Genomic DNA, 24,787 nt, shown 5'->3' with positions numbered 1-24,787 from the left:
GTCACTGAGAACCAGCCAGGTTACTTCTCTGTGGCCTGGCAGCAAGCATACAAAGTGATGTGCTGCCTTTCTCTATCTTGAATTATCTGGCCTCACAAAAGCTGGATTTGCAATGTCCTGAAAATTCAACTTCAGAAAGCTAGGCTATGCCAATAGCTCTTCAGTTTTGTTACACAACCCACTGCTGCCTAGACTGAGCCAAGCTCACTCACCTCACTCACTCAACTCACTCCTTGCCATGTGTGCACAAATTTGTTGCTAATTTTAATTTATAGTCATGATGCTGTCATTAACTGTCTTTAATATTGTATCAGTGGGGCAGCAGGCTGGGGCTGAGTTCTTTGCAACCATGAATTCCTGAACTTTGTTCATACTCTTGTAGCTTCTAGTGGTGTGTAGCATGGAAACGTAACAGGAGCCACAACTGGCTCTAGAACATAAACAAAAACAAAACGAGGAGAGTTATGCAATCCCTGAAGGATATTCCAGCTCATTAATTAAGTGAATGCAGCCAGGACTCACATACCAGGAAAGGCGAAGCACCCTGACAGACACGAATAGCTAACACTGAAGCAGTACGTACCAGAAAGCTATTACAAGGGAGAACACGAAACAACTATTAAAATTCTCCATTTACCCCAAAAGGCAGAGACAGCTGCCCTCAATTTACTTCGCTTTTGTGTTGCTCCCCTCAAGATTACATGCCATTAGCATGTGATGGTCTTTCTTGGGATTTGGACGAATAAAGTCTGCTGATTACCCAATATTTATAAACACTTGGCCAGCACCAGACAATCAGAGGTTTTGTTCAACCATAATTACCCCATAACAATTATCCTTTATGCACTAATGTGTGTGTAAGCCTTTAAGGTTTGGGGCTTTAAAATAAAATCTTCAGAAATAAGACCTGAAGCATGTGATACCAAGAGGTAAGTCCCTGATACAAAGCCAGATTTGCTTAACCCCCTTTTATTGCTGCTCAAGCAAGCATGTGATTTGCACAGAACATTAATTCAAATGAACTGAAATGTCAGGCTGTACTATATGTCCAGCCAGGCTGAGAAGGACACGTGTTCTTCAACATGAAGAGGTTAATGCATCGATGTGGTCAATTATATCTCTGCAGCGTTAGCCTTACAAAGCAGGAGTGATGAGGACACTACATAAATCTCCCACAATAAAAACAGCATTGGGTTTCAGAAACCAAATACTCAAACCCCTAAATTAAATTGGAATTAATTGTGCCACAAAGCAGATGGATATCTTCGGTTAAAGGCTATTTATTGACCTGTCCTTTCAATGTGGGTAGCTGGCTGGCTGGCAGCTGGCATTGTCTATGATGGCAAAGTACCCATAAAGTTCTTGAGATTGTTTTTAATTTCAGAACCATAAAGTATAGTAGTATGGCCTTGTAAAATCTACATTACTTTAATGACAGCAGCGTTGAGTGATCTCTCTCTGCCCTTACTTGAAGACACCAGTAGTTGTTTATGCAGAGAGAACAGCTATTTTTAATACTTCTGTAAGAGCAACGAGTCCCGAAGGCAGCTCGATCTGTTAAGGACAGTTTGCTCGTGATGAAACTGTGAGCTATGGACAGTATGTCTGTATTATTAGTAGTATGGAGCCAAATCCCTCCCTGGCACAACTCCAGGGAGGAGTTTAGTTCATGATGTTTAAAACCGCTATTTGAGGACAAAAGTTAAAGTGGCTGCAAAGTACATGGGAAGCTGCCTGCACAAGCACTGGCTGCTGAACAACCTTTGCTCTGCTATGCTAAAGAAATGTGGAGGCACAAACCTATTTGCCTGGGGAAGGTGGAAGGAAAGGGAAAGCACTGTGAGGACTGTGAGAATTTCCGCTCCAGCCTTGGGCACCCCCAGCCTGACTACATGCACTAGGCAGTGCCTACAGGAGGATTTGGTTCAGCTTGCAGAGTTTTGAGGGCAGAAACTTGATTTATTTTAGAGGAAAGTTAACTAAAAGCTCCACATCCATGGGGACATAATTCCCCCAGCCCACAAACAGGTTGCCCTGCCACCTTGTACCTGCCGTAGGGTTACCCATGGTGTCTGGTGTCCCCCAAAGTCTTGGATCCCACTGAAGGGGCCCACCAGCTCTCCACATATTCTTTACACCCTGCTGCTCTCCTGCCTTTGAGTTCATTTCCCATCTTAACTTGCCCTACCTTCTACTACTGCCCCACCTTGCTGGCTTCTTCAGTCTTTTATCACGCTTTTTCTTCTACCACTCACTTTCCCACTCCAAGCCCTACTCCCTCTTCTTTATGAGATCAGTTACCTCCTCAGTCTCCTATAGAAGACATACCAGCCAGGGCTTCATGGAGACAAGCTAGTTGCTAAGTCTGTGCATTACTGGAACAGAAGGTCCTGGGACAGCAGGACAACTCTGCAGCCCCATCAGGAAGCTCCTAAGCTCATGAATGGTACAAGAGGACCAGTGAGCAAACTTACTGCACAAAATTAAGATGAACACACTGCTCCTAAAGTCCTGGGAGAGTAACTGTATGTCACGGCAGCATCTTCTTACCGAGGCCTTGAGACCTTTGAACATCCTACAAAAACAGCGGTTCACTTGGATTCGAGACCCCGAGTACCAGAGTGGGAAAATACAAAGGAGTAAGAATTGCTGCTTCTCCTCCCATAACTTGCCTTCAAGTTTCCCAAAATATCCAAAGATGCCATTTACCAAATCTTTCCTTACTTGATCCTCCACTCACAAGGGAGGAAAACACCTAGGAGAGTACCAGTCACTCAGCAAGGAAAGGCAGTGTTTGTGGCATGGGGGAAAACAACTGCTCTTTCAGCCTGCACCCATCCCTCACATTGATCTCCAGTGTATTTTGACAAGCTGCTCATCAAGACCTGCTCTGCACTTTGTACTTTGGCTCTTGCATTACAAATTTTAGCATTGTTCATAATACTATTTTTTGTAAACCTAATGCATGCCAGATACATTTGGCATGAACATAATTCCCGCTGGGGCTATTGGCTGAAGCTTCCTTTTAAAAATAGAGAAGTAGGTACAAGTTCATCAGGGAACCAAACAGAATTTAAACATGTTGAAAGATAACCTGGATCAGAAACTTATTCTACTGCTAATTGATTATCCCATCAAGCCAAGAAAAAAAGATTTTCTTTCCAAGCTATATATAGATCCTTTGGATTTAAGTTCCCCTACAGGTGTCTTCCTCTGCTGCTATGTTTTGACAACTGTATAAACACTCAGAGATTTGAGATTGTGCCTGTTCAGAAATAAGTTATGCAATATAGTTTTAAACTTGAAAAATAACAGAGAAATGGAAATAAAAAGCTTAAGCCTGACAAAATCCAGGCGTCAAGTAGAACAGAACTCCTCAAGGATTGCAGAAGAAAATGGTGGAACAAAGATGACCAGAGAAACCTACAACACAGGACAGCACCTCTGTCAGCTTTACTGATGAGGTCATGCCTTGCATCTTTGTCAAAGCAATACATGTTACAGCTTCATGAAGTGCACTGCAAATGACAACAGAAAGGGAAGAGGCACCCACAGAAGTGGTGATTTGTCACTGCTTCTGTTTTAAATCCCTACCACCAGGACATCTGAAGTAACTTGTTTCTATTCTCTTGCTGAATTTGGAGAAGCCCAGACAAGAAATGAACAGGATTTCCTGCAAGCTAGAAATTGCACTGGCCTGTTAGGGCTCCCTGTACTCTCTAGGCTGTGTGGTTATGCATCCAACAACTTCCTCCACTACTCCCAGACTTACCAGTCTGTCAAATGAATGATATCCAGAGCCATTCCCTTCTCCTATCTCGCACCCTCCATTAAACTTCTGCAAAACCTCAGGCATGGCCCTTGGCTTCCCCCACAGCATCCCAAAGGTGCCATGAAGATGGAGTACTTACTCCCAGAACTCTGTGACTGGAGAGGTGAAGTTAGTGGCATTCAGTGATATCCAGAGGGTTTTGTTCTTCCTGAGAGTGTCTTCCACGCAGGTCGGCGTGTTCCACTTCTGGTGGCAGTGTGCCCATGGCAGGACGCTCTGGAACGACTGGAACAGGTAGTAGAGTCCCCAGGCCAGGATCACAATGTAGTACACGTTCAGAAGGGACACAATCACTATGGAAGCATAACCAATTCCTGGCAAGAGGGGAAGAAAAAGGAAATATGCACAGATGTGATACATGGTCCTTGCTCGGGTGCCTTGTGAGGTCAAGGAGCTGTTGCTACTGCAGTTCCTGCTGCGTTGTGGACTTGCATCCCACTCTCCCACACTGCAGTTGGAAAGTGAACTCACACATAAGCACTGCCACTGTCTTTGACTTGTCCTGGCACTCAGGGCTGAGCTTCAGGCTATGGCTTGCTGAGATTGAAAGGGGAGAGATGCAGGGAATCTACCCAGTTTTACAGTAACCCAGCTATTTCAGGCTGTATTACAAGAAAGTTAAAGCATCACACTTCATTTATTTGAGAGCTACACAAAATCACATCTCGGGTACCTGCTTGGGTAACCCCACCCTCAGCACACCGTCCTGCCATGCAGCTTCCCCAGAGACAGGCTGGCCATGCACTTCTGCACCACTCACTCTTATCAACTGGCCCAGCTCTGCATATGTACAAAAAAGGACAACTCTTGAATGAGTTAAAAAGGAAAATTCCAGAGTTATTGAAGTGAAAGGTGCTGTTTCTGCCCCAATTTCACTTGTGCAAAGGAAGCACGATATTTGTAGCTGTTATGGTTAATTAGATCAATGTTTAACTTTGCTATCAATATTTGACGATAAAAAATGTTCCCTGTTTGTTTTTAAAAGCAGGGTCATAGGCAGATAAGGCCAAGTGCTATACAGCTTAGGGAGGTGGTGGAATGCTGTTCCGGTGGAGGCTTTAATTAAATACCACAACTGTTCTCCTGAAGCTGTTCTCTCTCTTACCTTGGCAGTTAAGCCCCGCTGGCAGATCCATACTACATGTTAAGTCAGAAGCAGTCACTATTTTTGTAAATACGAAATGAAAGGACTCTGAGAAGCCTCGTTTTCTGAAAATCTTTTAGTATATAGACTATACTATAGTATATAGCAAATAAATCTCCAAGAGTGAGGTTTGGCACTTAGGAATGACAGGGAAAAAAAGATTTCCTTTACAAAAACTTAGAGCAGACTCCCAGAAGAGGATGAAAAGCCTATGAGGCTCCCTTTAACAACAACCTGATGGCTACCAGAGCACCTGGTATATCTACCTTGTGTTTGTAGTTTCAAACCTTAGTGTAACAGCAGTCATTACCAGCAGAGATCATCTTTATGCTAGGTGAAAGCAATCAGAGCAAGTGCTATTTATTCCACACAGCTGCACTTCATTCAGGATATACAGCTAGCCACATTACTAGAGCAACAGTTTCTCATTATGGATGCCTGGGAGATTGCTATTTAAGCTAGGAACATTCATTCTTCCTCCTTTAGAGAAGAGGTTTTATGGAAGTGGGAGGAGGAGGAAGAAGAAAATGAAGCTAAAACAGCACTGTTACATCAAGCTCAGTAGCGTTCTGAGTTTTAGGTGGGAGTGTAAGTCCAGGGAACACCCCCTCCCTGCTGCATGGAGTGATGTAAGGGCTGGGGTAACAGCAGCAGTGGCAGAGCTAGAGACGTGTCAGTGAGAAATGCCCGTTCTTTTTGAATGTAACTGGGAAGAGTGCCCCACTACTTAATGCTATTATTCCTCATAATTCTACCTGTGTTGTTAGGCTGCAGAGGGGAATCTACGCACAAGGCAGCACCCTCAGTAATTTTGCTAACCTGCCCTTTGTTTTTCATTCTTCTTAACTTTCAGAGTAGCGTTCATATAATTCCTGCGAGCACCGAATGATTCTTCATTTGCCAGCAAAAGCCCTTGAATAACAGGAGACGAACACGACTGTTTGCCAGGAAACTTCACTTATGAGACTTAGGAGTCCTGTCTCTGAATCCTACACAAAATGCCATGCAGGTTTTGGTGTTATCAGTAACAGACGAATGACGCCAGTGATAAGCTCTCACACGGCCACAGCATTTTGACTTCAAGACCAGAATAATATTTTGAAGATGTTTTTGCAACAGGCCATGTAAAAGACGCTAGCTTTCCAAAACAACACATTGCCTGATACCAATGAATAAAACGTGCAGTTGCCTTTTTGAGGCAAAATATGCAATTTGTTTCTTGCTTATTGGCAGTTCTGCCAGCTAACACGATGACTGCATCAAAATCAATACAACACTTTGTCGTTCAGACTCTCCGACTTCTACCTTTCCAGGAACCAATATTGTATCTTCAATTAGTACAGCAAATAGCTTTATGAATGGACATAAGGGGAACTGCATTGCTCTTTCTGGTTTACAGAGGTGTCTTCAAGCAGTAAGGGACAATGAGAGGTACTAACCAGTGAAAATAGGGCAGATCTTTTCCCAGCATGTAATTCCACCTTCAGAGGTATACTGTCCTAGCACCACCTCCAGGAAGAAAACGGGAAGACCTCCCCCAAACAGGAAAATGAAATAAGGAATAAGAAATGCACCTGTGGAGAAAATATAATAGCATAAAATGGAGATAAAGTGAGTGACTCTACACAGAATAGTTTAGAAATTGTTAACAGACATATATAAACAAGGAAACATATTTGATACTTTAATATCAGTATTCAACAATTTAATTCAGAGGGATTTTTGCTCATATTCATACAGTGCAATGGGTGCATGCAAACGGAAGGGCACTGTCTTACCTTCTGAAGAAGAAAATCTGCAATAACAATGGGGTTAGGCACAGAGCAATTTCACGTGACTTAGAATGCTCTTACTCTGAAATCCAACAGAGACCATTGTTTGATGTTTTGTCTGATTATTAACATTGAGTCACTCCCTTAGCTTGTGTAACTCTGTATTTGCACTGCATAACAGAATACGAGACTATGATAATAGCGTATCAGAGTCAGATTCGATAGTAGCAGAACAAAAGAGTACAAAAGGTTCAGCAGAATGAAACTCAAATCGCTGTGGTTTTCCCTAAGTTTTAACACAATCTATTAAGTGATAAAACCACCTCTCCCGAAGACTGGAGAAAAAGGCATAAAGCAGATGCTGAATGACTCTTTTTGAAAATGGGAAGAAGGCACTGAAAATAGCAAGTATGAGGCAGAGAGGCTGATTCACGAGAAGGGAATAAATACTCACCTCCGCCATTTTTGTAGCAGAGATACGGAAACCGCCAGACATTGCCTAAGCCAATAAATCCCCCAGCCACGGACAGCAGAAAGTCAATCTTGCTCGCCCACTTCTCCCTCTGGGGCGGCTTTCCTTCTGCCTCATCCTCAGGCCGCGTCCCCGGGCTCTTGCCGGGGGAAGGTTTGAGGATGTCCTTGTGGAAATCTTTCAAGCACTGAAGCTTCTCCTTTGTTGCCATGTTTCTGCTTTCTACATAGAAAAAAAAAAAAAAAAGATAATACACTGGGTTCATTAAAAAGTCTCGACAGGTGGAGCTCTCTAATGCTGCAAGAAGTGTTTACTCAAACTCGGTTCCATAAAAAACAGTGTTATTTATCAAACTGAGGTATGGAAACGCATACACCTGCTGCCTTCACTGACCAAGACAAATAAACAAACCATCATGGGACTCTGTGGCCACCTCCTTACTGTCCTTGCAATGCAAGGGACAGCAAAAGCTTGACACCACTGCCTACCTGCTGGCCACAGACAACACTGCAGCAAAGCTGCACAGCAAATGGCTGCACTGAGCCTTGACTGCACTATAGATTCTGTCTGCAATACAGGCAAATGTCTCAGGCTACTTCCATGTCCATAATAAGGTACAAATCACTGCATCTGATTCCTGCTCAAAAAAGTGAAATACAGCAGAACAGTACCTCTCACATTTTCAGATAAAACCTCTATTTCCCAATAACATGAACCATCCTGCATCATTTATTGCCTGCAATTTCCTTTCCCTGTAGTGCTGTAAAGCTTTCAGAAAACTCTATATTCATAAAAACTGGAATGGAAAGTCATTTGTCCCAATCAGCCCGCAGGAACTGAACAAACCTTTGCAGTTTATTCCATTTTCATAACTGTACTGTTTTCCCTCGGCATCAATAAATGGACAAAAATAAACCTCTAGATTCAATTATCACACCTATGCAGCAACTGAACAATTTCCCAAGAATGATGGCTTCTTAGTTAATTAAAAATCCAGTTGCATGAGTCACCTGATGCAAAACCCAAACCATATTAAACAGTTGCCTACTTTATGATTTATATATTTAATCTGTAATATACAAAAGTCAGAGGTTGAGTAAATAATAACAGCTAGAATTATTATATCCAACAAGTGTCTCTTTACACAGATTGCCTAATGAAAATAATTTAGGAATAGCCTGTAGTTTGTATGTTAAACCTGAACTCAGGCATACAAGGCCAATTCATTCTTCATTATAACTCAAGTGACTTCAGCTGGATCCGACCAGCTATTTTTGCATAGTATTTTGATGCTGAAAACCACGTGAAATTTTCACCAGACCCAGGCAAGCCAGCAAGTTTATTCCAGACCACAACCATTCCCTGCTTGTACATGTCATTACAGGTGCAGTCATAAAAAATCATGCTTCAGATTATCCCAGTTGATAGCTGCAAGCCTCCTACCTGCCTGCTGGTTTTGATCTCTAACCTGATTTAGCTTGTAGCAGTGACCTGAAACCTGTGCTGACATTAGCTCTGCAGGAAGTTTTTAATCCGAACATGATTCTGAGATAGATATGCATCACCGTACCCGTAAATCTTTCCATGCACCACGGAAAGATTCAGAAGGCTAACATTTCAGCACCACAGCAGCTCCACATTGGCCCCACTGATGTATCTGCGGCCTTCGCAAAGAGGTTATTGCAACAGCAGTTGCCTATCAGGCCATGATCTAAAACGGAACTTTAATCTCCCCAGTGCTAATCATTATGACTTTCTATTGTTTTTAAAATGGGCCACTGCTGACTGCTGTTACAGGCAACTGTAATACCTCTTAGGTGACAGCAGAGAGAGCTCACAGGAGGAGAAAGTTACTGACAGAGTGGTGGATCTCCATCACCCACTATGGGTATGGAGCAGGACACACGGTCCTCTCAAACAACTCCTATTGACTCCTGTTAGAGACAAGGTATGGGGCAAAGTAGTGCAGTGACTGAATGCAAACGGTAAGGCCAGCTCTGCAAGAGCCTTCAGGCACCTAGATGCTTTGGGGAATTATTTCACAGCTAACTCATGCCCCTAGTATTGTGCAAGGTTCAGCCAAGAGGGATCCAGACCAGCCTACACCTCCCCGGGACACTGGCACCTCACTGCCAGCCCCAGACAGGCTTCACCTGGCAGCATCCCCTGCAGTCATCACTTGTGGGAGAAATTAAAAAGGAGGTGTACACACTTCTCTTCAAGGAGGCACTGACAAGGTGATTGATGTTGCCCCCAATGGAACATTAACCTGGCATGGAGAAAATCTAATTTCACTTCCTTTTGCTGCCTGTGCTGCTCAAATCCGTATCTTTCATCTGGCAGGAGAATGTCATAACCATCAGGCAACAGTCTATTCTGGGCTGAGGAAAGGAGGGCATGTGAGCTGTCTCTCACAGAAGCTGTTCTTCACAGGGGTTACTGAAACACCTATCAGCAGAGGAAGAAACTGTGCAGAAGAGGGCACAACTCACACCCTGTGCTTAGGACACTCTTTAGTTTATCAGAATTTGTTGGTGAGCTGCTGGGACAGCCATAAACCTGCTTAACGGGGCAAAGAGACACATACATTTATAGATCCCTGCAGGATTAAGGTTTGAAATTGGAGCTTAACTGCTCCCCATGGGGACTGATACTGGAAATATCCTGAAACAGAGCACTGGGCGCATTGAGAACCTGCACATCAGAAAACAAGGAGAACTACAGATATTAGCCACCTCTAATATGAAAAACTGTGCCTGGGCTGCAATTTTTTGCAATCAATTTTTATCCTGCAACAGAGAATTCTTCACTTACTTTTTACCAGCTCTAATCCTCCTCACTGCAGATTGACTTTGGCCCAAATGCTACTCGGGGCTACACAGACGTGCAACATTTCTCAGCCTGTAACCCTAACTCTCGCTGGGACAAGCTGATCACCCTGTGGTTTGTCCTGATTACCTGCACACCACGCGTGAAAAGGCGCTTTCTCAGCTGCCTGCTTTGTAACTGCATGGGAATGCATTTTAAGAAGAGATTTGTGATTTGTCTTAAAACACCCCAGATTAATGGATATACTCAAAAATGTAGCTACTGAGTGTAAATTTTCTATCAGCCTTAGCTAGAGCAGCTAGGGGTGGCTGTTTCACCTGATGCCAAAAGACCACCACAATTTTGTTGCAAGTCACGAGCTTTGGCTAGCCGGCCACAGTGCAGTAGCGATCTAACGCCTGCACAAAATTAGTAACAGCCCAGCTTTGCTGTGTGTCTCTTATCTAGTCTTGTTAAAACCCAATTGTGTCTCGAGGGCCGGCAGCTGTGGCTGGCAGGCACGTACCGCCGACCAGTACCATAGGAATTGACAATAAGCAGCCACCTGGGACTGCAGTCCCAGTGCATGTCACGTTCAAGGGATGTCGGATTTATCCCCCTCTGCTGCCAACCATTGGTGTCCACCCAGCCATTCCCAATTACAGGAACTGCCTACAAAGGCTGCAAGGGTGGGGGGTACGGGCGATTCTCCTTGGTGAAGAAAAGCCAAGAAAATAAAGTTTGTTTAGTGAAAGGCATTGTCTTTTTCCTTAATGGGGTTGGAGTTTCATTTCCTTTAGTTATGTCCCACTGGGTGAGGTTAAAATGGCTCTTAAGGGAAACAGTCTGACAGAGATGCTGAAACAATATGTTGTCACCGCCCAGGTCAGAAACAGAGAATAATAGGTTATTTTTACTGTATCACTTAGTGGGGATGGTATCCGAGATCTAAGTCCATCTGATCCCCCAAGGAAATATTTTGTAAGAAAGTGCTCTTACAACCACATAGTCCAAAACGAGCGATCCAAGTTGGAGGCACATGTCTGCCTTCTGGAGACACGCGTCTGCCTCCAAGAGACACGGCTGCCTGTGAGAGTACCCCCTCCAGGAAGCTTTGGATGGCCCCAGGAAGCTCTGTCTGCATCTGATGAACTTAGTAGGGATAAATAAAGAGCAGCAGTCAGGCCTGCCCATTGCAGTGTGCTGCTGGGCTGAGGGCAGCCCAACAGTCAGAGTCTGACCCTATAGCATGGGGAGCCAAGCCCAGAGTCTGCTCTCACGTACAAGTCCTAATTAACTGAGGATAAAGTTATTGATTATCAAATTGATGCTGGTAAACTGTGGAAAAACAGAACAAGGGAGCAAGCATGGCCTCGCTGCACGTCTCAAACGTCTGTTCCCTACACAGCCAGGAGCACCTCAGGGGCTCCTTAGGAGAGTCACACATCTGCCTTGTGTTCCTGGGGATTTCCTCATGGGAAATACCCCTGTGACAGCCCCAGCTCTCCTGCTGACCTCCATGGCAGTCCCTGAAAATACCACGAGATTATCTATAAGGAGAGAGCTTTCACAGCTAACTTGACCTGAGTCATCTGCCGTGATACAGCTATCGTATCTTTGCACGTACAGCCTGCGCCTCAGATAACCCATACCCTTTAAAAAACACTGGCATTGAAACGTAATCCTTCTTAACATGCAAAAAATGAGGGGTAGGGGAAGGGGGAGGCCGGACAGGGACCTCATGGTGAGCGATGCACATGGAGGAAGGCCACCAGGACCTGCTGGTTGTCAGAATGACACAACTCACATTACCGCTGAACCACCGACTTCTTTGGATAGACAACCCCCACATCACACATCCGAAAATACACTGTTCAATTTCTGCTCCGGGATTACAGTAATGATCCGCTCCAAGCTTCTTACAGCCAGAGACAGGAGACCGATGTAGGGTAACACCTCCCGGGAGGAGCCCCAAGGACAGACTCATCACGGAGCTTACCTCACTCAATAATCCTTACAAATCAAGTCTTCAAACAAGTGGTTTTCCAAGCTCCGATGGATACACAGAAATCAAAGTCTGCCTGTACACACAGATAGGCATTTGTAAATATTTGTGCGTGCTAAAAATGCATGTCTTGTCTTGTATCTGAAGATCATAAACCACAGCAAAGGAGCTACTTCTTTTTTGGTCACTGCATATAAACTTTGCATAGGGATTGGATATACTCAATTTATGACTAGAATCATAACTGAATGTTTGTTTTATAGCTCTTCCATTAGAAAACTAAAAGCAAAGTATATACTCAGAGTAGCTCTGACCTTAATGGGAATTCTGCCTGAGGAATGACTGCATGTCTGTATGGCTGATTTTGGGACTATTTTTGCAGCGTGATGTACTGCTTTTGCTTTCAAGGACCCTCTTCTACCAAGTTCAGCCTGTGCAGACTGTGTACCTTGAGCTTCTCAATGCTCTCTCCTTCTTTTCTATCTCAATGGTTTTTGGAAAACATCTATTTATCACATTATAATTAATTTTTCTAACCCTACTTACACTCATTACCTCTTTGGATATCATCATCTCTTGAATTTTTCTGCCATTTTTTTGTTTCGTATCTTGGAAATCAACGTAATGCTCCCTTAAAAAAAGAGCTTTCCTGTATCTGTTGGTCAGGTTCTTTCTTTGAGTTTCATATTTATATTCATGACTATTTCAGAACCAGCTGCCCTGATCGCTGGATCAGAGGAGTTGCTCTTTGAATAAGCAGCTTCAACTCTTGCTGAGAGCTAGGGAAAAGCTGGTATTGATTTCAACAGTAGTAGGACCAGGTCCGAATAAAACTGCATTTATTATGTTTGGCTCATTTCCTAGGATTACTTGGAACTTTGAAAGCTGTAAATTTTGATGCTGACAGCTTTCCCTCCCTCAAGGAGCAGTGTGGTTAAGCCAGTCAATACGTGATTAAAATAAACAGCCCCTTGATCAAACCTATGGCTTTAGTGCAAGTCTTCCTGATCTACAAAAGAAAAAGCCTGTATGTTTGGCAGCCTCAGAGGCCACACTGGTACCTAAAAAGCACCTGACTTCATTTATTGTTCTTAACTCATATCCAGGTTCCTTCTTCAAACAAAATATCTCTGCCTTCTGAAAAACGATATCCTTTCCTTTAGTGAACACACTAGCATTGCCTCAGCTCCCTCTCCCTCAATCTCTTTGTCTTTAATGGACTCCTCTCTTCCTGGTTGTTTTTCCCTGGGTAAGTGTATTTATTTAATCATCTATCAATTCATCTTTCCTCTTTCTCAGTTTTCTCTCCAGCTTTCGCCATCTGCCTTTTCATTTATTCATCTTTCCTTTTTCTGTCACTACCACACATTTTTCAGTTTTCTAAGGTTGACTGGAAAATCTGCTACTGAAAATGTTCCAGTAGGAAAACGCACTCCTTCATAAAGCTGAAGTCTATTCTGAAAGGAAACCCCAAGGCTTAATGCAATTTCTTTTTCATCAGTAGTGATTTGGACAAGAGAGATCTCTTTTCCCATATACTCTTTTTCTCTGTGATGTTTCTATTCAGGTTCTTCAAATAGGTACCTGGTTACAGCTCAGGGCTGTTGTAAAATTTGCAATCTTTGCTGGGAATTCAGCAGCAGAAAATTTGTCATCATGTAATGCTCTAGATACTCATTTTGCTATACTTCTTCATCTGAAAGAATAAAACAGTTACAACCAACCCAGGGGATGTACCCAATGGGAGAAAACTAAAATCTCCCTTCCTGCTGTGTGGGGCAGAAAGAAGGAGAGTGATGATCCACTGAGATCAAACCCCAATAGGTTCCAGTAGGAACATGATCCAGTCACTACACACTGGGACTGAGGCAGAGATGATGCTTCCCAGCCTCAGAGAGATGGAAACCAGAAGCTGCAGCTCTGCTGTAGTCCAAAACCCAAGCATTCTGCACCAGAGAGCTGCTCTCCTCATGTTCTGTCCTCCCCTCAAAGAAGAAAGCCTAAGGCCAAATCACAAAAAGGAACATGGAGGAGTCTACGAATGTGAGGTTTGGCAGAAGGAGGGAGAATAAATGGAAGGTGGTCATCCCTCGTACCCTACACTGTAATTATGTCTGGGAAAATACCCAGTGAGCACTTGGTTTTGTTCACGTGAAGCCAACTGCTGACCTAATTTAATGCCCCCCGATGCACCAGCAAGCAGGCTCCTGGCTGTCAGCAGGATGGAAAGCTGCACCAGCTCCCTGCTGCTTCCCTCTGAGCTCTCTGCTGTACCAGCTCTCCTGCTGTCAAAGTGAAAAAACATTAATTCTCTGCGTGATGCCACCTCTCAAAGCCTTAATCTTTAAGAGAGGGATCTTAACACAACACAGGAGTGTATCCAAGTGTATCCAAGGTGATGGCTTTCCAGGCAGGATGGGCATTGTAAAGATGACTCAATGAGCTTTTGCGCATCTTCATCTTTTCAACCAGCTTGCATCTTGCAGTTACTCAACTTTCAACTAAGGGAACAAGCATTTCTGTACCTTATTCTTGATTCAAAAGCTCTGCTGCTTGGAGGATTGCAATTCTCAAGTAAGTCTTGGTGTTAATTAAACAAGTTCTATTACCACTAATAAACCACACAAAAAACTATGAGGACACGTCTCTCATCCTGCTATAAAAAAAGGAAAAGTCTGAAAGCACACAAAGCTTATGAACTTGAATTGTCAGTGTTGTGTGCTGTGCCTATTGAATTTTTTCTATGTGATTAATAACGTATTGACTGTACGTGACACATCTGCAAGGCATTTACAATGCATGTTAATGTCTGAGAGCCATCTCCGTGCCACAACAGCAGAGCAGTGCCTCAGTGTGTGGAGGAGAAACAATAAAGTAGCCATTCAGTGAAGAAAATGAACAATTCAGTGTATGAATTCATTATTTCATTATTCTGGGGAATAAATCGTTCTATTCTGACCTATTTGTTCTTTGTTTTTGTTTTTTTCCCCATCTACTTCTAAATTTAGCCTTAAATTTACTGATTTTACTAGTGCTGGTGGTCAGATGTTTCTTAACTGAAGATTGCTGCACTTTTTCAGTATGCTCCCTAAATAGAGAGGAAATGGGTGTATGTAAAAACAAGCCCATTTTCCCATACCCACTAAAGGCTTTGATCTGCTCACAGATCCTGTGCCACATCTGCACAGGACACCTCAATACAAAGACCAGGTTGTGTTCTCATTGTTTCTATCCATTCATCTGAATTCAAACAATAGCCGAGGACAGATCTCCAAGCACACCTGTGGCAGCTGCTTAAGCAGGTCCCACAGTCCTTTCTCCTCACAACCTCTATCCCAGCAGGAGATATCTGTGTGGGCTGAGGCATGGCACTGCCATAATTGAGGGGCTGCAGTGCCTGAGCTGAGCATCACCATGCAAGGGCTTCAGCCATACGACACTTCCTAAGCACCCTGAGGTTTAATATACTGTTGTTGTTTGCTTCCCCTCCAGAAAAATAAATGGAACAGAAACTTGAAACACGTGAAGTTTCGCAGCGGAAATGAGTCTGAAGTAACTGAGATGGTGGGGCAAAACAGAGAGCAGGGGATTTCTGCCGAGGATACACTAAAAGGAGAAGTGACAGCACTGACGAACGAGCTCAGAAAGACAACTCGATTTTGAAAGTCAGGTCTGTTAACAAGCACAAAAAGAAAGGAAAAAAAAAAAAGGAAAAAGTGAAGCTGTGCAGGCACTGTGCTGTTTGCTTGCTTTGTGCAGCTGGTGCCAGGTGCTTGCCTGCAAGGCTGGACACTGGCACAGTTTGTGCAAACCCAGCCCTGCCTTTGGCACGGCTTCCAGCCGCAGCCCCTGCACGTAGGGCACGTCAGAAGCAGGGCCACTGGTTCCTACTGGCCTCCCAGTGGACAAGATCTGATCAAAATCCGCACAGTTTTGATCACTCATCTGTTCTGAAGGTCTCTGTTTGAAGTCAGTACTTCTATATTGATCGCTAAACCAGCATGCTTTGAAACACCACGCAGTTTGGGCTGATTTCCAATAGGGGTGTACTTTCAGTTCTGTTTAGCCACGGACAATCTTTAACATCAGTTCAGAGAGCTGCGTTCATTTTTACGTCAAGAGATGTGAAGACCAGACTGCAACCGAACAAATATTCCACTTCTCCAGGGAAAAGAACTTATAAACCACTTCTGCATACCATGGGTTGCAAAGTGCCGAGCCCACACCAAGCACAAACAACGCCCTGATCCCACACAGCTCCGGGACAACAGCCCTGCTGAACTCACACTGGCACTGCTGCCCCTGCAGGGAATTTCCTAAGAGCAAGGCTGACTCAATGTGACACCAGCACTGCAGCACAACCACTGTCACTCCCATGGTCTATAGGTGCTTACTTTTCTGCTGGCTTTTGCAGGTAAGCATCCCCAAACAGAGCATGACAACATACGAACAACCTGAGCAGTTTTCTCCAGCTCTTATCTTTTCAAAGCCAGCTGATGGCTTTCACTGCATGTTGCTTTTATAGTCCCAGCTTGACTACTGTAAACCTACCCTATTCCTGTTTACCAGTTCAGACACAGTTCATAACGCTGAACCACTGAGGACGAATGCTTTCTTAGTGCAATTTCATGTCAGCAAAGATGCTTACAACAAATGTGTTACATTAACCTTTAGTATCCAAAGCTGTTTTCATCATGACAACAACCATCTTTCATGACTTTCTTTCATGTGCAGAGGAGCTATAAATAGACAGGTGGGAAACTGTTTGCATTTCCACCATAAATGATGCGTGCATGGCAAACAGCTGAAAGAGCCATATAAACCCTCCATATGTAAACTGACAGTGGAAAGCAGGAGGACATCCTCCAGTTCACTCTTACGGACTTTTGTGCTAGGTAGGTTTTGGAGGAGCACAAAGCCAGGTGATCCCATCACATTCTTTATGCGAATATTGTTGTAGGAACTGCAATGTGTTGCCTGTGTACTGTGGGAGGAGTGGAGAAGGGGCCCACGACTACTGATCAAGTGGTGGTATGTTATGCTGCTGGATTCCTCTGCGTGCCACGAGGCCTTTTGCACACGGAAAGAGCAACCCACTACATCCGTTAAGGAGGATACATAATAGAGAGAGAGAGCATCTTGTTGATTAAGAAGAAAAGAAAATGTATCACATCATCCAGGTAGATTGTATGGGAAGAGCAACTCTGTAAAACTACCCCATATTTCTTTTTATTTATTTATTTTATCAGCTGGAGGTCTCTTACATATTGTAGGTAAGATCTAGCTCACTGCTGCTAGGGTGAATGGGAGCACAGCACTCTTCTAAGAAAGGAGACCTTTTGCTTGCATATGGGCCGACACATGGAAACCTGCTGTCCTATGGAGCTCACCGACAAGCTGTTTGGCAGACAGCTGCAGGGCTGGGAAGGCGCTGAGCTGAGAAGCAGATGCTTTGTGCAGCGTTAAGTCCCTCACGTGGCCCTGGCCGCATGAGGAGGGCGGCACGTACCGGCAGAGCAAGGGCTGCTGGTGACCACTAAATCCCAGATACCCCAGCACTCTCTTCAAGGCTGCTTGAACTAATCACAGAGATACCTGAATTTCACCTACTACCCTCATTGGAGGTTTGACTTTGATCACCCATGAGTAAAACCTATGTGACTTCACTGACCTTCACCAGGAGATAATGACACGTGCATCAGCACGGCTGAATCAGAACAGGAACTGGGTACTAAACAGAGCCATAAAATAATTAGGATATAGGGACTTCCGGAGGCCGTGCAGATCAGGCTCTTAGCAAAGCAGAGCCAACAGCTGGCCTTGTTCAGTCAGGCTCTGAAATCTCCAAGAGTGCAGCCTACAGTCCCTGAGCAACCTGTCCCAGTGCTTCACTCCTCCAAGGTGAACATTTTTTTTCCTAATAACCAGTCTGAATTTTCCTATCAGGGTAAGGAAGACTGGAATTTAAGGGAAGAAGAGGATTGACACAAAGTGAAAAGTCAAAAAGTCAAAAAGTTCCACTGAATGGAAAGCTCAACCTTCATATTCTGACACTGCATGTATACAACACAAGTCATCGGAAGGAAGCACATATAGAGGGTGTGTGCTGTGAGTGACAAATGAGTGAGCTCCAGGTCAAGTACAAAACAAGCAACAGTCCCTACTGACAGCACATCAGAAAATATTCATTTTATGGTCGGGCTAAAAACACATTCCTTGAAGCAAACCAAACAAAAACACCCAAATGAACATGCATGCCAGTTATTGCTTTCCACAATGCGTCCTGCAACTCACTGTGCCACAATAAGTTGGAATATGTTGTTCAGTCAGGGTGTATAACTCACACATTTGCAATGAATCTGAAGAGCTAATTGTTACTTGGACTGTAGTTAATTCTAGAAAAAATTAATTTCCCTGTGGCAATGAAATAACCATCATGCTTATTATTGTATTATTATCATTTTCAAAATATAAAATAATGATTTTAGTGGCAAGCATCATTAATGCCTGAAGTCTCTTGTATTCTAGGGAAATCAATTCAGACAAACTCTGGCATGCAAAAGCACATAAGTAACTGGTGAATACTACCTGCGGTCTTCTGGGTCCAGATTTGCCCGATGCCAAGAGCAATCAATTCTTTTTTGGCTGCAAAGGATAGGAGGGCACTCAGTACCTTGCACTCGGTACCTGGCAAAAAAAATCAAGCTTTCCATGTGCCAGCACCCCGTGAAAGAGCAAACCCAGAAGTGCAGATGACAGCAATGGTTCTCTTCCCTTACAAGGGAAGGCAACCTCCTGGAGACACTGCCAGATCTCTTCAAGGTGCTGAACGCTCTCCCTGCCTGAGAAAGTTGCACCTCCTATGCTGACTGCTTAAAAAAACCCAAACAGCTCTAACTGTCTTACCAAGGGATGAAATGAAAACAACAAAAGCACCTTTCAGTGAGTCTGAAGACGCTGGAAATGCAGGAAAGATTTTAGCACTAATGAGACGTCAGAGATGCTTAAAAGCAGGGACTGAGCAGCAGCAAAAGAAAATGTGTGCGATTACAAGAAAATTCTTCTTGCCTAATCAAGATCACTCAAATGAGCCTGGGCTACACCATGACCTCTGAGTACCACCAGAAGAATATGGTTTCAGCATGCTAATGGAGATTTCCCATCACGGTGAGATGATTTAATGGGGGGAAAATATCCTACGCAGACAAGTTCTATATAACACTCGTATACATTTTAAATAAGCCCACTCAGGCAGTACTATTCATTAGCAAAAGTGGATCAGTAAGATCACAAGCAGACTCCTGGGATTCTGTGTGCGCAGGGACTCAGATCTATTGCAGACATGCCTCAGGGTTCAAGGCCAGCAGGACTGATCCCTGAACAAGGGGAGCTGGCTCTCACTCTATTTGTACAGTGATAAAGCAACAGCAGTGCTGCTGGAATCAACAAAGCTCTGCTGGAGTAAATCAGTGGAGAATTAGATTCTGATTTTGTGCGCCTTTGCAGCTAATTTGACAGGCAGTATTAAACAACACTAAGATCTCAAAATGTGACTTGGAAGGAGTAACATAAACAAACATCTCAACCTACAGCGCTATTGCTCCCTGATCCCTGAGGAGGCAATTACTCCCTCAGTGATGTTCCGTATGGCTCAAATACAGCAATTGCCAGTACAAATATTTTCTTTCTGTTTTTTTTGTTTGTTTGTTTTCCTTTATAAACCATAGAACCTAAGGACCACAGAATCGTTTGAGTTGGAAGGAACCCTCACAGACCACCTGGTCCAACCCCCCTACAACATACAGGGACACCCACAGCTCCATTGGGTTCTCAGAGCCCATCCAGCCTGACCTTGGCTGTCTCCAAGGATGGGGCACCCGCACCTCTCTGGGCAGCCTGTGGCAGTGCCTCACTGCCCTTACTGTAAAAGCCTTCTTCCTTATAGCCAGTCCTTATAAACCTCTCCTGCTTTAGTTTGAAACCATTTCCCACTATTGACCAGCAATGATGAACAGCAGTCTGTTCTGCCTATTCCTTCACCTAAAATCTTCTGAACTGCTTAACTTATCTTTTAGTGGGATATTTGTTTGCACCTAGCTTACCTACCTTCCTCTAGGAATGTACTTGAGAAACTGCTAAAAGTATGCAGAAAGCGTGCAGAGCTCAGACCTTCTTCCAATCGGAAGACTTATTCATCTATGCAGAGCTGCTGATACCTTCATTTCACACAAGGAGATAAAAACAGCATTTAGGTAATAACCACTTTCTCCTCAATGCAAACACCCTCCTTCCAGAGAATGAAATGCTGCCTTTGGCCAGATCCCATACAGCAGATATTTTGTTCGTTAATTCATGATAGCGTTAGCTGGATTTTCATTATAAGCTATTATTTTTAGCTGCTGTTTTCATGAAGCAGCTGTAATAAACAAGTGAGATTTATGTTCCTTTTTAAATTGCTTGAAATAATTAGGGTTGTTAAATTTAGACTCGGAAAGAACTGATTTCTCCATTTTTTTCATAAATACAGAAGTTACAAAGCACTCTACAACTACTGGGCAGGCTTGGGACAGCATAGCATAGCATGTTGTACACCATCCAAAATGTGTTTAAATGAGGAAATGATCTAAGTTCTCCAAACAAATGCTTTAGAAGTAAGTGACAATTGTGCTAAATAGTTTTAACAACTGCACTGTGTGTTATTTTTCTGCAGCCTGAACTCAGGAACTATTCTGATCTACACAGGTGTAAACAGATACTCTGAACCTGGATCGCTCCAGCAAGCTGAATAGAAAGTGGGACCAGAACTGAGACCCAATCCCAGAGCAGACTTCTGCAGCTGACTTCCTATCTTGACCATTTATACTGCACGCAACCATTATAAAAGCCCTGACCCATGCCAGGTGTTCAAATTCCAAACCCAGAGCTTGTGGTTTCCTCTCATTTCTGCATCATTTATTTTTTCCAATCATTCTCCCTCAACTACAACTTGTGCTGTTGACAGTCCAGATATGTATTTAAAATAAAAATGATCCACCTCCCAACTCAATCTGGGGACTTCACAGCTATTGCTGCATCACAGATCCTGATCCAACAAATCTCCTTCATGGCAACACTGAATAAACATCCTCTAAAATATCCTCTAAAAAGCTTTCCACTCTCAGGGTTGTCCTAGGGGGGTTTTTTGGGTTGTGTTTTTTTTTTTGTTTGTTTGTTTGTTTTCTTTTTTTTGGTTAGTTGGTTTTGTCATTCATCAACCTTATAGTTTTTTTCCCTGTTGGTGTCTGCACACCTCAGCAATCAACATTTCCTCAGTGCAGTGGGGCAGACAAGCTGACAGTATCATGGTCCAGGACAGAACTTAGCTTTATGGTTCAACCATAGGGGTTCTACCAGATGGTTCCACCAGAGGGGACAGGTGTTGTTCAGATGTTCAGCTGACTGCATTCCCAGGGGAGATGAGAAAAAAGTTAACTGTGATGTGGAAAGGCCACATCATACCATACACAGAAGGAACACAGCAACAACATCTCAGCTGTTTAACAAGAAGAAAACACACAACATGAAGGAAAGGAGAGAGCTAGACCTGTCAGTTTTTATTTTGTGAACTGTTATAACTAGAAGAAAAACTAGGGGAAAGAATGCCAACAGGAACGATGGAGCTGGCAAAGGAGCCTGGGGTAATCTGCTGAAGACAGATGTAATAGGGATCAAATTACAGAATTGTTAATATTTCTTTTCTCTATAGATCATAGAACAGAAACAACTTCTTTTTAAAATGACAAAAATCCCAGAGCATTAACATCAATATGTAGGCATACCGTCTTAAATCAATCCGAGGTAAAATAACCAAGTGGCACGAAACGGGATGGGGCTTTGCTGCTAATAAAAAGCCCTACATCTCAGGAGAGCAGTGACATTGCTGTGAACCTAAGAAAGACCTAAAGGTGACTGCAGGTAAAATTAGCCATGTAATTCAGTTTCTGTATGTGGTGCTTCTGAGTGATGCAGGAGAAGGGTCAAAGCTAGGCTATTTTTGGCTATGTACACATGAAGGGGCGATAGAGAAATCTAAAGCATACTGCCATGTCAAAACAACTGCAGTGGATATGTAGTGTGAACTGTTCAGTCTCTGCAGATTACTAAGGAGACAGAAAAAGTAAAGAAAATACAAGTAAGGACAACAAAAAATGATCTAAGGAGAGAGTAAGAGAGACAAATTAATACGGTCTATAAATAAGAAGACTCCTGGGCTGTGAACCACCTATAAATACCTTCAAAGTACTGTGTGTAGAGGCACATAATTCATCTAGCTCATAAGACAGTAGGACAAGGAGTAATTGCTTAAGTGTAGGGATGGAAACATTCAGGATGTACGGTAAGAAAAAGTTATTTGAAGAGACAACTGCTCAACAGTACAGATTCTGCAGGTAGTAGCCAAGGCACACTTACTGAATGCATCCAAGAATAACTGGCTCTGGGAAATGATGTAGTCTCAGCCTTCTATAGTCCAAAGAGCTCACCACATACCAACTTACTGATCTTTTAGTATCTTTCTTAATGGATTATATGAAAGACTGTTTTTTTCCTATTTGAAAACAAAACAAACAAAAAAACCCACTAACACCACAAAATAAAACAAGAACAAAACTGAACCTAGGTATACATGTAGTAATGATACATCTGCACCAGAGCTCAGACATGGGGATGTGCAGCACTCTGATGTGCAACACAGGTAATGGCAAACCTCTCTAAATCTTCTCCTGGCTTTTCAGCAGGGTATGTAATGTCAGTCTGCAGGCAGGACAGTGTGAGCAAGACAAGAACTGCTGACCCAACTGGCAGAATATTCTGAAATATTCGGAGTGTCTCAATGCTGAGGTCAAAGGCTGATGTGGGCACTACCTCTTCCGATATTTGTGGCCATCCCCAGTGTTGTGTTAAGACACGTGCATGGAAGTTGCTGCATAAATCACATGCTTTGTCTCATGACTGAATGGGAACCAAGGCTTAGCATTTATCAATTCCCAGGAGCTCTAAAATACACTTGCATTGAGAAAATAAAAACAAAACATTTGCAACAAGCCTTAGAATTTTTCAAAGACAAATGGGTATACACAAACGTGAGGAATATAAATCCCAAGTACCATTATACCCCCCCTTAAAAAGATCCCATCCCAACTGCACTCACCAATCGGGACTTCTGTCCCCTCCTCAATGTAGATGGGCAGTGGTGATTCCTCCATAGGATGAGGCACTGATGGAAAGTAATGAATTGTGGTAGTATTTGTCGCAAAGTGACTACAATAAGATGGTCCCTTTCTTATCATTACCACTACATAAGGCTGGTTATTGGCACAAAAAGTCCTTTCTGTCATAGTGACTGACTTATGGGCTAACCCCCCACAGCGCATTCAGTGCCTCAGGAGTCGGCCCCATCTGACTAGGCCTGGAGGAGCACGGCTGCCGGTCAGGGCCACCATCTTGCAACAGCCTCGCTAGGCCTGTCCCTGGGGTTTGACTCTTTTGGAAGCCCACACAGCTGAAGAAGCCAAAGGGAGCTGATGCACAGACAGGCACAAGTAGAGTTACTGAGTCAAAGTCGTAATATTTCATGCACAGAACCAGAAGAGAGAGGCTCTGATGCTTAAAGCTTGCCGTTAGCTGTTGAAAAGCCACAGCAGGTGATGGAAGGTTGCACCACAAATGACCTATGGACCACAAACCTTTCATTGCTCATTCAATTTGGAGCATACATATTGGACTTAGGAGGCTCCTGATTATTTATGGTATTACCATGGACAGAGAAAACTCTTCAGACTTGTGCTGCATGGGGCTGCACACTCATTCTGCAGTTTCCAGACAGCCATTCTGCAGTTTTCCATACAGCCACTTCTGTAGGGTTTGTCTGTTTGGGTTCTCTGGTTGGGAGCTTCTTTTTTTAAAGGTGTTTTTTGTTTGTTTGGGTTTTTGTTGTGGGTTTTTTTTTCTTCCTTTCTTTATTTTTTTTCCCCAACTGTTTCCCACATAAAATCTCTGGAAAACGTGCAGGTTTTAATTTCCTATGCTAGGATGAAATACTAATGAAATACTATGATTTCATAGTATTTTTCCTTTTCTATTGCCTTTAAAAAACAATCATGTACCCTGACAAACACACAGTCCCCTGAACTAGTCTCAGCTAGGATTTGAGCTGTAAGAAAGGATGATTCCTTAATTCTTTGTGGGGGTTCCTTTCTCTTACTGTTGACTGTATTTTTTCCAGAATGATGGCCCTATGGTACCCATAAAACCAGCCAAAGAACGCTTACTGTTCAAAGCTATTAATTGAAGTGCCTTACAACTTTTCTCCTAGAAACACAACTGGAACAAAGAGCGCTTGCCGCAGAGGCTTCACTGGCAACGGGCCGCACATTCGTGCTTTGCTGGGTTCAAAGGGCCGCCAGCTCTCTGCCTTCACCCAACCCCACATCTGACATGGAAAATGGAGGGAAGCAAGGGGAGGGGAATAGCAGACCACGGTTGCCTACAGAACTACCATACAAGCCACAGAAATCATGGTCTATCAGGGCGCCTTGCGCAAGCCACTTTTATCTAGAAGCTGAACTAACATTCCAGCTCAACAATAGCAAAAAAACATTTGTTACCACACCGCGTTTTGCTACATATTAACCAGCAGTTGCTATGCAAGCATAAATGGAGTGCTGCAATTGAGAGATATATGTTATTTTTCCAAAAAAACGTTGATTTATGGGAA

At 43.4% G+C, this 24,787-nt stretch overlaps 1 protein-coding gene across 50 annotated transcripts in view; it reads right to left on the bottom strand.

Moving 5' to 3' along the window:
• SLC6A6 (solute carrier family 6 member 6) overlaps window positions 1–24,787 on the bottom strand; it is an 86,572-nt gene that overhangs the window by 26,003 nt on the left and 35,782 nt on the right. For 8 of the 50 annotated variants that reach the window (XM_040646241.2, XM_015293094.4, XM_015293093.4 and 5 more), the window contains 3 exons: window positions 7,203–7,442; window positions 6,416–6,550; window positions 3,912–4,146 (listed from right to left, as the gene is read on the bottom strand). In XM_040646241.2, the coding sequence (XP_040502175.1) occupies window positions 3,912–4,146; window positions 6,416–6,550; window positions 7,203–7,442 (610 nt within the window). Of the gene's footprint in view, window positions 1–3,911; window positions 4,147–6,415; window positions 6,551–7,202; window positions 7,443–12,027; window positions 12,110–18,621; window positions 18,721–23,221; window positions 23,288–24,787 lie in introns of all 50 variants that reach the window. The other 42 variants (XM_046899913.1, XM_046899916.1, XM_046899918.1 and 39 more) reach the window with 7 other exon arrangements.

Source organism: Gallus gallus, chromosome 12, assembly GCF_016699485.2.
Source record: "Gallus gallus isolate bGalGal1 chromosome 12, bGalGal1.mat.broiler.GRCg7b, whole genome shotgun sequence".
In the NCBI taxonomy this organism is placed as follows: Eukaryota; Metazoa; Chordata; class Aves; order Galliformes; family Phasianidae; genus Gallus; species Gallus gallus.
The sequence above is the reverse complement of the archived record's forward strand: the minus strand, read 5'-3'. Positions and strand labels throughout refer to the sequence as shown.